Here is a 12,596-nt window from a genome sequence, read left to right as displayed (position 1 = left end):
TGCATACAATCAAACAATTTCATATTATTTTGATGATAAGCGTGATAAGACGATGTAGTCGATGTAGTACATTCACATAAGAAATTCCTCTCTCTCTCACTCTCTTAATTGGGAATCATTGTGTGCTGCTGTGCGATGAGCAACATACACACCAGCTGAACCACAGAGCAGGGGTCAGTTGATAGTACCAATGCAAGAAGATGAGACCTCCACTGCTGGTGTGTCTCTTCTTATTAATTACTCTCTCTGCCAATCTTGTGCGTGTCGGATGTGGAAGTAGTCCTGGACGCTATGGGGACTTCCTGAATAATATAAAGACCAATACTTCTGCGGTGGAACAGAAGGATGCTGCTCTGGAAGTTATTTCGCGCCTCATTCCCACGCGAGCACATGAATTTGCAGTTGAAATTGATTTTTCTCTTCCTTTAAATACATTTAAGGTAAGAAATTTTAATGATCTTAAAAGTGAGAAAAAAAAGAATAATTTTTTGTGTTCTTGTGTGCAGATTTCGAAGCACAATGAAGGGGATTCGGTGAAAATTGTAGCATCATCGGGAATCACAGCTTGTCGGGGTTTCTATCACTACCTCAAGAACTACTGTGGCTGCCATGTGTCGTGGGAGGGGGATCAATTGGCTCTACCAGAAATGCTGCCGCTGGTTGATCTCACGAAAACATCACCGAGTCGCTTTGTCTACTACCAGAATGTCTGTACGTGGTCGTATAGCTTTGCAGCATGGACATGGCTCGAGTGGCGGCGTCATATCGATTGGATGGCCCTAAATGGCATTAATTTATCCCTAGCCCCAGTTCAGGAAGACATCTGGACGGAGATTTATCGGGAAATGGGATTAACTGACAAAGATATTGAGGAACATTTTGCCGGTCCAGCTTTTCTTGCATGGCAAAGGATGGGCAACATTAGAGGTGTTGCCGGACCATTGCCTCAATCTTTCAAGGATCGCTTGGCTACACTGCAGAGCCAGGTTATTTACGAAATTCGTCGCTTAGGTGGAACTGTTGCACTTCCCGCTTTTGCTGGGCATGTTCCAGTTGCGCTCCAGAGGCTCTTCCCCAAAGCCACATTCACACCTGTTGAGCGTTGGAATAGGTTCAGTGATGACGAATGCTGCCCATTGTTCCTTGATCCCACAGATGAGCTCTTTCATTCAATTGGAACGACATTTATGCAGAGAATAATACAAAAGTACGGATCTGATCATATTTTCTTCGCAGATCCATTCAATGAGATCCAACCACAAGAAGCTGATCCGGATTACTTGAGGTAAACTGTCTGTTAAACATTAAAAAAAAAATATGGCGGAAGCTTGAAGTTGAGGCATAGTTGGCTCTTGGCGGCAATTTCTTGCCGATCAGAAGGACTGAATGCAGCCTAAAATATATATGAACTTTCAACTCTTTTTTTTTTTTTTAAGAAAGAGTTAAAACTTACATGAGAAACAGTTTAATCCCTTCTAAGGTTGAGCCTTATGATATATCAACCATTTTCCTAACCTTAAATGTTTTCAGCCAACTAACTTTTATTTGATAAAATTCCCTTCTGCAAAATCAAAATTCTAACTAATTCTTCTTCTTCTCTACTGTTCTATATATGTATTTATATGCAATAAACTCAGGAAAAAGAATTCTTTTCGCTTCTATTCATCGCGTCTTTTTTGTTCCCAAACCAAACATGGCCTACCTCTAGTTAACGCTTCGTGTGTTTCATAAAGATTTGAAATATTAAATCTAAACTGTCTTCAACTGATTTATTTAGCATTATAGAAAAGTTTACAATAATTTTTATGATTTATTCTATTAAAAAATACATATAATTCCAGAAAAGCCGTTCAGGGAATTTTCTCAGCAATGCATGCAGTTGATGATGATGCCGTGTGGTTGCTGCAGGGTTGGATGTTTGTGAAGAATCCCTTCTGGAATGATGAACTGTTGGAAGCTTTCCTAACTGCAATTCCACATGGAAGATTTTTGGTGTTGGACTTGCAATCAGAACAGCATCCACAGTACGAACGAACGTACTCCTATTACGGGCAACCATTCATCTGGTGCATGTTGCACAATTTCGGTGGAACACTCGGAATGCATGGTTCAGTCAACAATGTAAATGTTAACATTCCCGCTGCTAGACAGCGTGTTAATAGTACAATGGTGGGGGTGGGAATAACACCTGAGGGGATCAACCAGAATTATGTAATGTATGAGTTTGCGCTGGATATGTCGTGGAACTATGAAGCTGTGGATGAGGAAGTTTGGTTCTTTCGCTATGCTAGCTCCAGATATGGCTTAATTAACTCACAAGCCATTGATGCATGGCAACTGCTGAGGAATAGTGTTTACTCCTTCAAGGGTTTAGAGAATATTCGTGGAAAGTACACGTATTGTCGTAGGCCAGCCCTAACGCTAGCACCATGGGTGAGATCATTGTATAATAATTTTATATAGTAATACAATCTCTGAAGGGATGAAAAAATCCAAGAGTTCCGTACCTTCCTCTTTTGAGGGGAACGTAGATGGCGCGCGGACTGGTGCAAATTTGGGGGTAAGCGAAATGCAAGGAGGACCTTCCTCCCATTCACAAGATCATTTGCTTTCGAGCGCTCATGGTGATCACTTGAAGGGTCGCATGAACTGAGCGTTTTTTCTATATGGACTTTTTTTCTGTATGAACTTTTTTCTGTATGAACTTTTTTTTTGTACCTACGATGAGTGGGTTGCAGAAGAGGTGCACAAAAAAGGGCTGAAGGAAGAAAAATGTACACGGAGTTGAGTTCAGATCTTGCAACATTTTTGGTTGAACATTAGTGGGAATGAACAGAAATACATTTTCTTTCCCTTTTGCACAATGAGATCTTCCAAAGTCTCGAAGAGCACAAATTTTGTCTTTTCGAGCAAAATTCTGCCTCAAACACGCTGGCTCACTCAACACAAGCTAAGATTTCTTAAGTTTTCTTAACTTTTCTTAAGAAATCTTAACTTTTCTTAAGAAATCTTAACTTTTCTTAAGTTATCTTAAGATGTCTGAATGGTGAATTTTACCCATTTGGTTGAGAAGACAAAATTTGAAGGAAAAAAAAATTTTAAAAAATTTCTCATTTTTCCAAGGAATTTTGGGGTAATCCCAAAATTCACGTCTTTTCACTCTAAAACGTACAGAAGAGCCAGAAAACGCGAAAAACTGATTTTGGTATAGACTCGCGAAAAGTGTTGAATTTGGGGTTCCCTTTGGACTTTTGCACAACCGCACGACCGCACAACTGCACAATCGCACAAACGCACAACCGCACAACCGCACAACCGCACAATCGCACAACCGCACAACCGCACAACCGCACAATCGCACAATCGCACAAACGCACAATCGCACAAACGCACAACCGCACAACCGCACAACCGCACAATCGCACAAACGCACAACCGCACAAACGCACAACCACACAATCGCATAAACGCACAACCGCACAACCGCACAACCGCACAATCGCACAAACGCACAACTGCACAACCGCACAACCGCACAATCGCACAAACGCACAACCGCACAACCGCACGTTGTGCGCAATGCGTTTGTGCGCATTGTGCGTTTGTGCAATTGTGCGATTGTGCGTTTGTGCGATTGTGCAATTGTGCGCACAACCGTGCGATTGTGCGTTTGTGCGATTGTGCGGTTGTGCGATTGTGCAGTTGTGCGATTGTGCGTTTGTGCGATTGTGCGGTTGTGCGGTTGTGCGGTTGTGCGGTTGTGCGATTGTGCGTTTGTGCGATTGTGCGTTTGGGCGATTGTGCGGTTGTGCGTTTGTGCGATTGTGCAGTTGTGCGGTTGTGCGTTTGTGCGGTTGTGCATTTGTGCGATTGTGCGGTTGTGCGTTTGTGCGATTGTGCGGTTGTGCGGTTGTGCAGTTGTGCGTTTGTGCGATTATTCACCAGATAATTCACCATTCAGACAGTCTGAATGGTGAATTTCACCCAATCTCTTCAACATAATGATGCAGTCGATGATCTACTTCAAATATCTCAATTAATGAATTCTAAATTCCGAGCAACAAAAAATCACAGCTAATATGCCGAAACATCGCTGAAAATTATAAAAAATTTGGTTCATAGAATAGAAAATAGAATTTCTTTTATTCTATTATTTTTAATAGAAAAAATTTCTGTTATTCTGGTGTAGCCAAATATTGATTAATTATCTTATTTTAATCAACTCAATTTCATTTTTTGAATAATTATTTTTTTTTAAAATTTTTTTTTTTCAAAACTTACATATATTTCCACAGAGTTTTCAAAATTATTAATTTACTCGCATGTAGAAGAAAATTTTTGATTTAAAGTTAAATCAAAAAATGATTGAAAAGGCCTTTAAATTTTTTTTTTATATAAATAAAAGTTTTCTATTGCAAATTTTAAATTCATTAGTAGCAATATCAGCTTGTGTTGAGTGAGCCAGCGTGTTTGAGGCAGAATTTTGCTCGAAAAGACAAAATTTGTGCTCTTCGAGACTTTGGAAGATCTCATTGTGCAAAAGGGAAAGAAAATGTATTTCTGTTCATTCCCACTAATGTTCAACCAAAAATGTTGCAAGATCTGAACTCAACTCCGTGTACATTTTTCTTCCTTCAGCCCTTTTTTGTGCACCTCTTCTGCAACCCACTCATCGTAGGTACAAAAAAAAAGTTCATACAGAAAAAAGTTCATACAGAAAAAAAGTCCATATAGAAAAAACGCTCAGTTCATGCGACCCTTCAAGTGATCACCATGAGCGCTCGAAAGCAAATGATCTTGTGAATGGGAGGAAGGTCCTCCTTGCATTTCGCTTACCCCCAAATTTCCTTAAAAAGACCTCATGCGCCATCTACCTTCCCCTCAAATGAGGAAGGGCCGAAACGATTTGGGCACTTTCGCCCTTCTTTGTAATACTATGTGTAGATAGCAAAGGTGAGATTAATGCAAACCTAATGCTGCGATATCAACATTTCAGCAACTTGAAGTTTATACATTTTTTTTTGAATAAACTTTTCTTCCCGGAGCAATTTGATATATTCCCGGAAAGTGCCATAAGTGGCTGGAAGTTGTTCAGGAAGACTGTTCATTGCATCAAGAAGTTTCTAAGGGATATTAGGAACCTCCTTTTCAACACCCGGTTGATCCTTGATGTCATCTTTGGGTTAAAATCTGAGCTGATAAAAATGCTTCACGTAATTGCAAAGAGGACTTCCTAAATGGACAGATTTTGACCCAAAGATGATATCAAGGATCAGCCGGGTGTTGAAAAGGAAGTTCCTAAAATCCTTTAAAATCTTCCTGATGCAATGAACAGTCTTCCTGAACAACTTCCAGGCACTTATGGCACTTTCCGGGAAGCAGATCAAACAGTTCCGGGAAGAAAAATTTATTCAAAAAGTGTAAAAAAAAAACTTCAGGTTGCTCAAGATTTCTTTGCTTTTTTGTGTGTCCATGTTGTAGATTTGGTACGAGAGGGCTATGGTGGAGCGAGCATGGGAGAATCTATTGAATGCATCTGATGCATTAGGAGGATCCTCGCAGCTCTATTTGCACGATCTCGTTGATGTAACAAGACAATCACTGCAGAATCGTGCTGATGAGATATATCTCGTCATCATTCAAGCCTACAACCATCAGTTGACCTTTGAAGTTGAGCGAATGGCGGCACAATTTATTGAACTCCTAGAAGACATTGAGAGAATCCTGCGAACATCGCCGCACTTCCTCCTGGGACCATGGCTGGAGAGTTTCAAAGTTATGGGAATAACTGATGCTGAGAGACATCTCTTTGAGATGAATGCACGCAATCAGATAACCCTTTGGGGATCAAATGGTGAAATTGTGGACTATGCTACAAAGCAATGGAGTGGTATTGTGCAGGATTTCTTCGTGCAACGCTGGCGAGTTTTCTTCGATGAAATAATCACCGCAATGAGGGAGAATCGAACGGTTTCTGATAGGAAAGTACGTGAGAAGATTTTCCGCACTGTTGAGGTTCCATTCACATTGGACACAAAGACATACCCGATGACTGCTGAAGGGGATCCTGTAGCCATTTCAAGGGAACTGTATGAGAAATGGGCTGATTTGCGGTTGAATGTTACGATACCAAGACAGAAATCAAAGAGGAGGATGATATTGTAAAAGACGATGAAAATAAAAGAAAAATCCCTTTTCTTACAAATCTTTTTTTTAATGCATCTCTTCATTAATTTGATCCTATTGACTAAAACAATGTGTTTTATCACAAATTATCTTTAAAAAAAATTTACAAAAGGTATTTATATCATAAATTTGTTTGTTAGTGTCTTTTCCAACCATCTTTCCTTATTATATACTTTGGTGCATGTTTGAGAATTCTTTATTCCTTAATATCGTGAATTCGTCGCCTGAGTTCACTGATTTCCCTGCCAATGGCTTCCGGAAGATCTTTTCCCACTTGATTGTCAAAGTACTTTGCAATTTCCTCCACTTCACGCATCCAGAATGCTTTGGGAATTGAAAAGAGGGACTCGAGATCAACAGGCTGCGAGAGACCTTTCGTATTGAGTGATCCTGCGCTTGGGATTTTCCCAATAGCCGTATCCTGTGAAAATTGTGAGCAGATTATTGGATAAAATGTTCATTTGAATTTGATGAGTTTTTTTTCATACCTGATAGCATGGTTCGTTGTCAATGCGTCGTAGAATCCAATCGAGTACTCGAGAATTCTCTCCAAAGCCTGGCCACATGAAGCTACCATTGGCATCCTTGCGGAACCAATTGACATGGAAGATTTTGGGTAAGGAGCTCGAACGTTGCTGCATGCTTAGCCAATGATCGAGGTAGTGACCAAAGTTGTAGGCGAAGAAGGGACGCATTGCAAAGGGATCATGCATGATAACCTTTCCTTTGTGTTCAGCTGCTGCGGTAGCTTCACTTCTCATTGCAGCCCCCAGAAAGACACCGTGCGCCCATGAATTTGCCTCATACACCAACGGCACACCGGCTGGTCGACGACCCCCGAAGAGTATGGCACTAATTGGTACACCCTCATGATCCTCCCAGGCATTGTCAATTATGGGGCATTGAGCTGCTGGTGAGCAAAATCGTGAATTCGGATGAGCTGCTGGTGTTTTACTTTCTCCCTTCTTCCACGGACGTCCCTGCCAATCGGTGATCTTTACCCCGGCTGCGGGTTCCTCCATACCCTCCCAATACACCCCACCATCAGATGTGGATGCAACATTGGTGAAGATGGAATTGCGGAATGCTGTTGCCATAGCATTGGGATTTGTTGCCATTGACGTACCCGGAGCAACGCCAAAGAACCCATTTTCTGGGTTAATAGCCCTCAATTGCCCCTGCGAATCGAACTTCATCCATGCAATGTCATCACCAACGCATTCCACCTTGTATCCCGGAAGTGTGGGTGTTAGCATGGCGAGATTTGTCTTTCCGCACGCCGATGGGAAAGCTGCTGCAATGTAGCGTTTCTCCCCACGGGGATTTGTGATGCCAAGGATGAGCATGTGTTCAGCCAGCCATCCCTCTCGATGGGCAATTGTGCTGCCGATTCTCAGTGCGAAGCATTTCTTGCCTGTGTGGAGAAAAAAATAAATTATTTAGTCAACTAATGCTCAATTATGATTTAATCAATCGGATTGGTCAATTATTGATCAATAATTGATAACACAATCGAGAAAAGCAAACGATTGGTCAATTATTTATCAATAATTGATAAATCAGTTGAGCCAGTCAATCGATTGATCAATCATTGGTCAATTATTGATCAATCTCAAATCAATTCTGATTGCTCAATAATTGTTCATCTATGCGGACTGATATTGACTCAATATTGATACTATCAATATCGATTCAATTACAACTCAATCAATTATTGATCATAGATTGATCAATTATTGTTCTTCAATTTTTTTTATTGACAATCAGATTGATAGGCAATTATTTGTAATCAATGTAATTGATTACAAATTGAGTGATAATTGCCTATCAATCTGATTTGATCAATCAGATCAGAATCATGATCAATCGGAATAGATCAATAGTTAATCAATCAGATTGATAGGCAATTATCGCTCAATTTGTAATCAATTTCACTGATTACAAATTACATTGATTATAAATTGAGCGATAATTGCCTATCAATCTGATTGATTAACTATTGATCTATTATTGTTAATGAATCCGATTGATCAATACTGATTCTGATCTGATTGATCAAATCAGATTGATAGGCAATTATCACTCAATTTGTAATCAATTACATTGATTACAAATTGATAATTGCCTATCTGGTTGTCAATAAAAAAATTGAAGAACAATAATTGATCAATCTATGACCAATAAATGTTTATTAATCTGATTGATCAAAAGTTGACCAACTATGCAGAGCTACATTGACAATCAATATTAAGCTCAATATTTGATCAATTATTGGCAGAATTGGTTCACTGAGAAAGGAGATTGATAAGAAGAGTAAAAAGGAGCTGTTTGGCTACTTCAAGACCTTACCTAGGAGCGAATTTCCCCCATAGCCCGATCCGTAGGAGACAATCTCATTAATTGCTGGCTTATGCATGATAATTGTACGTTCGGGATCACACGGCCACGATGGCATATCCATCACACCATTCGCCGGGGTTCCAACTGAATGCAGACACCTCACAAATTCCTCCCCTTTGTCCAATTGCTCCATCACATTGCTCCCCATGCGCGTCATGATTCTCATTGATGCCACAACATACGGGGAATCCGTAATTTCAACACCAATCTTAGCTAAGGGCGATCCCACTGGGCCCATTGAGAATGGCACCACGTACATCGTCCTGTCTTTCATGCAACCCGGGAATCGTTGGGAAATAGCCTTCTCATACTCCTGCGGTGGCATCCAATTCCCCAGTGCACCTGTAACACCAGCCTTTGGCGTAGGGACGGTCTCTTCGCGCCTTTCGGTGCAAATGAACGTTTTTGACTCCACACGTGCAACATCAGCGGGATTTGTTCGGGCTAACCAGCAATTTTCGTACTTTGGCAGTGGCACAATGGTACCCTGACGCTGCTGAATGGCCAGAAGTTCGCTATTTTCCGCATCTGAACCGTTGCAAATGTGAATCTTGCTGGGTTGACACAGTGCTGCTGATTCCTCAATAAATGCCCGAACCTTTGGCGATAGCCGCGCTATGTCACCATTAACAATCCGAAGATCATGCTTAAAGCCAGCTTCTGATGCTGTTGCCAGGCGCTTCACATGCTGCCCAATGTAATTTGGGAAACTGCGGGAAAGGAAAAGAGAAACTTGAGTATTTAATTTAATTTTTAGAAGCAGTGAAGTTATTCTATTTAGCATAAATTGGGGAGTATGTGTTTAACATTTAGAGATATTATTGGTGGAAAGCATGGAGGCTCGTTCAAATGTTGCGTCATGTTCCGCAATGATCGTTTTTTGGCAACAATAAAAAAATATTTTTAAAAATTTTCGGATGATTTTAATGTTTTTAGGACATTGTGGACAAAATAGAAGACATCTGTACATCGCTCCTTTGAGCATTAGGTCAAAACTTGTGATGATCAAAACATTTTGGGTGATCTTTGCGCTTTCTTTGTTGTCTCTGCTGAGTAAATCTTTCTCTTCTCAAAATATTTTCATTTTTAAATTAAAGAATTGCTTCATTTCCTTTTCTTTTATGAATTTATGATCTCTGAAAGACTTTCATGGGTAGCCATTACTTCTTCCTCTTGCGATCTCTGCAAAAGTGATCGAGTGATCAGCTGCAAAGACCCTTACTGAAGATTAAGGAATTCCTTCGAAAAAAAAATCCACCAAACAGCCAAGCAGATCAGTCTGGTTTTCTTTTAATGTTTCTGCTTTGAAACACTGCCCGCGATCGAGGGTAAAATTTCTTATCGGGTCACAAGGTCAGGCGCGCTTTCGTATCTCTCTCCTCTCAATGTAATTTTGAGGCAAAGAGCAATTCCTGCCAAACAACCATCGCGTGGAAAACAAAGTTTAATCTTATCACTGGGAAAGAAAACATTTTTTTTTGTAAATCTATTTTTGAATACGTCTTGGTCGGGCCCCCGGAGTTGTTATTGGCAAATTTTTTTTTAAGAGGTACTTTGTCGTGACATTCGTCAAAGTGATACAAAATGATTAAATTTTATACCTTTTTGCCTTATCGCTCAGTCAGTTTATGTGTCTTTGTACCATGAGTTTTCTTTTTTTTTTCACTTCAAAATTGCCAATTAAAAAAATCTCTTATATTTAGTTTTTTATTTATATGATCCCTGTGATCCCTTTAATATGTAGAGAATCTCGTGGAAAAGTTTTCAGATTAATTAAATATTTTACTAAAGCAAATATTTTGTTATAAGTTTGTTTTTCGGAGATGCATCAAGACGGGTGTTTTCTTAACAGCTGATCAGGCTTATCTCGCACGCGATCGCACAAACATCACGACTACATTGTGCTGAATCTGGGAAATGCTTTTGTGGATTTTTCTGACCAACTAATCAGTCTGAAAAAAAATCCAAAGAAAATTAATTTAATATTAAATCTTTTTTAATATAATTTTATTAATTTTTAGGAACTCTTACGTAGCCAGGGTGAGTGTTCAGAAGAATTCAGAAGTTCAGGCTTCTCTTAAGAAGTCAAAATAATTTTTTTTACCAATAAAGCTTTAAAGATAATTTTCAAACATTAGAAAAAAAAACATCAAAAAGAAAAGATTTCAGTCTTCACTGTATTTAAAAAAAAAGAAAGATTTTAAATATTTTTATGCGGTAGGAAAAAAAATGTTTTCTTTCCCTAAATAGATTTTTCTTTAAGATTCAGCACATAAAATATTTCTGCAAACATTTTTAGCGCAATTCATTTACATAATCCTATATACATTTCCAAGAAAATATTGTCGCACCGCCTAATTTTTTTTTCTTGTTCAAGACGCACTTTCAAGTTTTATTTTTATAATATATTGTGCTTACTCATGAGACAAACAATTATGTGTTGATTTGAGAGCAATATTTGTAGGCAGATTCCCACCATTAGCCTCTCTCTCTGACTGTGAGAACAACAACCATCCCATGTAGCAGCAGCAGCAGCGCGATGTTTAGCATGATGATGTGTAATGTTGCAGATAAAATTGCTCAAGTGATGCGACATATTGATTGCACTGCTGCATCATTAAATGATGATTTATTTAAGACTACGGTACCATGCGGAATCGCGCAATAAATTGTTCTGTTTTCATTCACACCACACACGTTTCAAATGGCGTCATCCAGATGATTTGCCCCGGATTGATGGGTCTCATGATGGGGGACTTTTCCGTCATACACTGGCCTTTTTCTGGCTCACTGCCCGTGGCATTGTATGTACCTAAAACACTTTCACTAAAGAAGTTACCCCAAATTTGGAGAGTGTGAATGCCAAGGTCGTGGCCATACCATTGGAAACTGCCCTGTACAACTTCCTGATTTTTTTTTCTTTATCATTTTGGGGAGGAAATAGAATTTTTGTGGGTGTGTGTGCGGTGCTCGTGGAAAGCCCCGGAAAATTGCATTATCACTTATCATAGGATAACGATTAGAAGAACAAAAAAAAAATGTCGTGTGGGTGCTAAAGGGCAGAAATAAAATAAAGAAAGATAAACTTACCGCCTTGTTGTGAACAGGAACACTTTTGATATCATTTTTTCCTTTAGTTTTTCTTCTCTCTTCTCAAACTACTAAATCTCGTCAAACAAACACTTCACTTTCATGCAGGGAAATAAACTAAATTACAAATCTTTGCAGAATTAAGAAAAATTCTCAGGCCAAAGGTACACACTGATGTTGCACTTGTGGAAATGATGCTCTTTGGTTTTTCGATTAAACTCCTTTGGCACTTGATGACAAATAGTAGTCCATCTATTGTGATCACTCTGTGGGATCAAGTGGAAGAATGATCGATTGGATGCCCCAAGTCAGTGGCTTTATACTTTGAAATTCTCGTGTGAGCCAAAAACTCTCCTCTCTCTCTAATACATACCAAACAACGAGATTACTCGCAACCAGCCGTTATATAATTAATTATATTTTTCGTGGTGTGTTCTTACTGATAACATTTTTTTTTGTTTAGTTCATTTTTATGTGAAATTGAAGCTCTTCCGTGGGGGGGCATTTCGTGTCGAGCCCCATGAAAGCTCTCATTCTTATCGCTCCAAAAATGAACCTTTAACGTTCTTTCTTTTGGGAGATATTTAAATTTTAATAAATAATTTAATTTATTTAATAAATAAATTGTTCAATGATGGATTTTCACTATAAAGACAGTTCAAATGCACTTGGCAAGAAGTAGTAGTTGAGCTTGATCGTTCATCACCTATCTCTCACATAGTTAAAGATCAATACTAAATTTTTTTATAGGACAAAATGAATAAGAATCTTATAGAATTGTTGATGAAGCAGAAGTCAATGCGAGTGCACCCTCTGCTACAAAAGTATTGCCACTATCTGATCAGGAACATACACATACGGCATCACAAGAGCTAGTTTAGTCTACTAAAAAAAATAAATATCAACTACCTAATTAATAT

General features: G+C 39.1%; 2 protein-coding genes across 3 annotated transcripts; one reads left to right on the top strand and one right to left on the bottom strand.

The window, feature by feature from the left end:
- The first annotated feature begins 117 nt into the window (after positions 1-117).
- LOC129795495 (alpha-N-acetylglucosaminidase) lies at positions 118-6,205 on the top strand. Its single transcript, XM_055836838.1, has 4 exons — positions 118-440; positions 507-1,285; positions 1,842-2,433; positions 5,482-6,205. Exons 1-4 carry the CDS (start codon positions 201-203, stop codon positions 6,163-6,165), a joined length of 2,295 nt encoding a protein of 764 aa, XP_055692813.1. The 5' UTR covers positions 118-200; the 3' UTR covers positions 6,166-6,205.
- LOC129795511 (phosphoenolpyruvate carboxykinase [GTP]-like) lies at positions 6,194-12,049 on the bottom strand. Of its 2 annotated transcripts, none has more exons than XM_055836869.1 (4): positions 11,677-12,049; positions 8,536-9,296; positions 6,675-7,600; positions 6,194-6,607 (listed from the first exon to the last, which is right to left on the bottom strand). In XM_055836869.1, exons 1-4 carry the CDS (start codon positions 11,709-11,711, stop codon positions 6,383-6,385), a joined length of 1,947 nt encoding a protein of 648 aa, XP_055692844.1. In that variant the 5' UTR covers positions 11,712-12,049; the 3' UTR covers positions 6,194-6,382. The 2 variants fall into 2 exon arrangements, with proteins under 2 accessions (XP_055692844.1, XP_055692845.1); XM_055836870.1 differs by having other exon boundaries at positions 6,675-7,595; positions 8,531-9,296; positions 11,677-12,005.
- Between the last annotated feature and the right edge of the window lie 547 nt (positions 12,050-12,596).

The sequence above is a fragment of the Lutzomyia longipalpis genome, chromosome 4 (assembly GCF_024334085.1).
Source record: "Lutzomyia longipalpis isolate SR_M1_2022 chromosome 4, ASM2433408v1".
NCBI lineage: Eukaryota > Metazoa > Arthropoda > Insecta > Diptera > Psychodidae > Lutzomyia > Lutzomyia longipalpis.
Note: the sequence above shows the minus strand (reverse complement) of the source record. Positions and strands in the feature narration are given on the sequence as shown.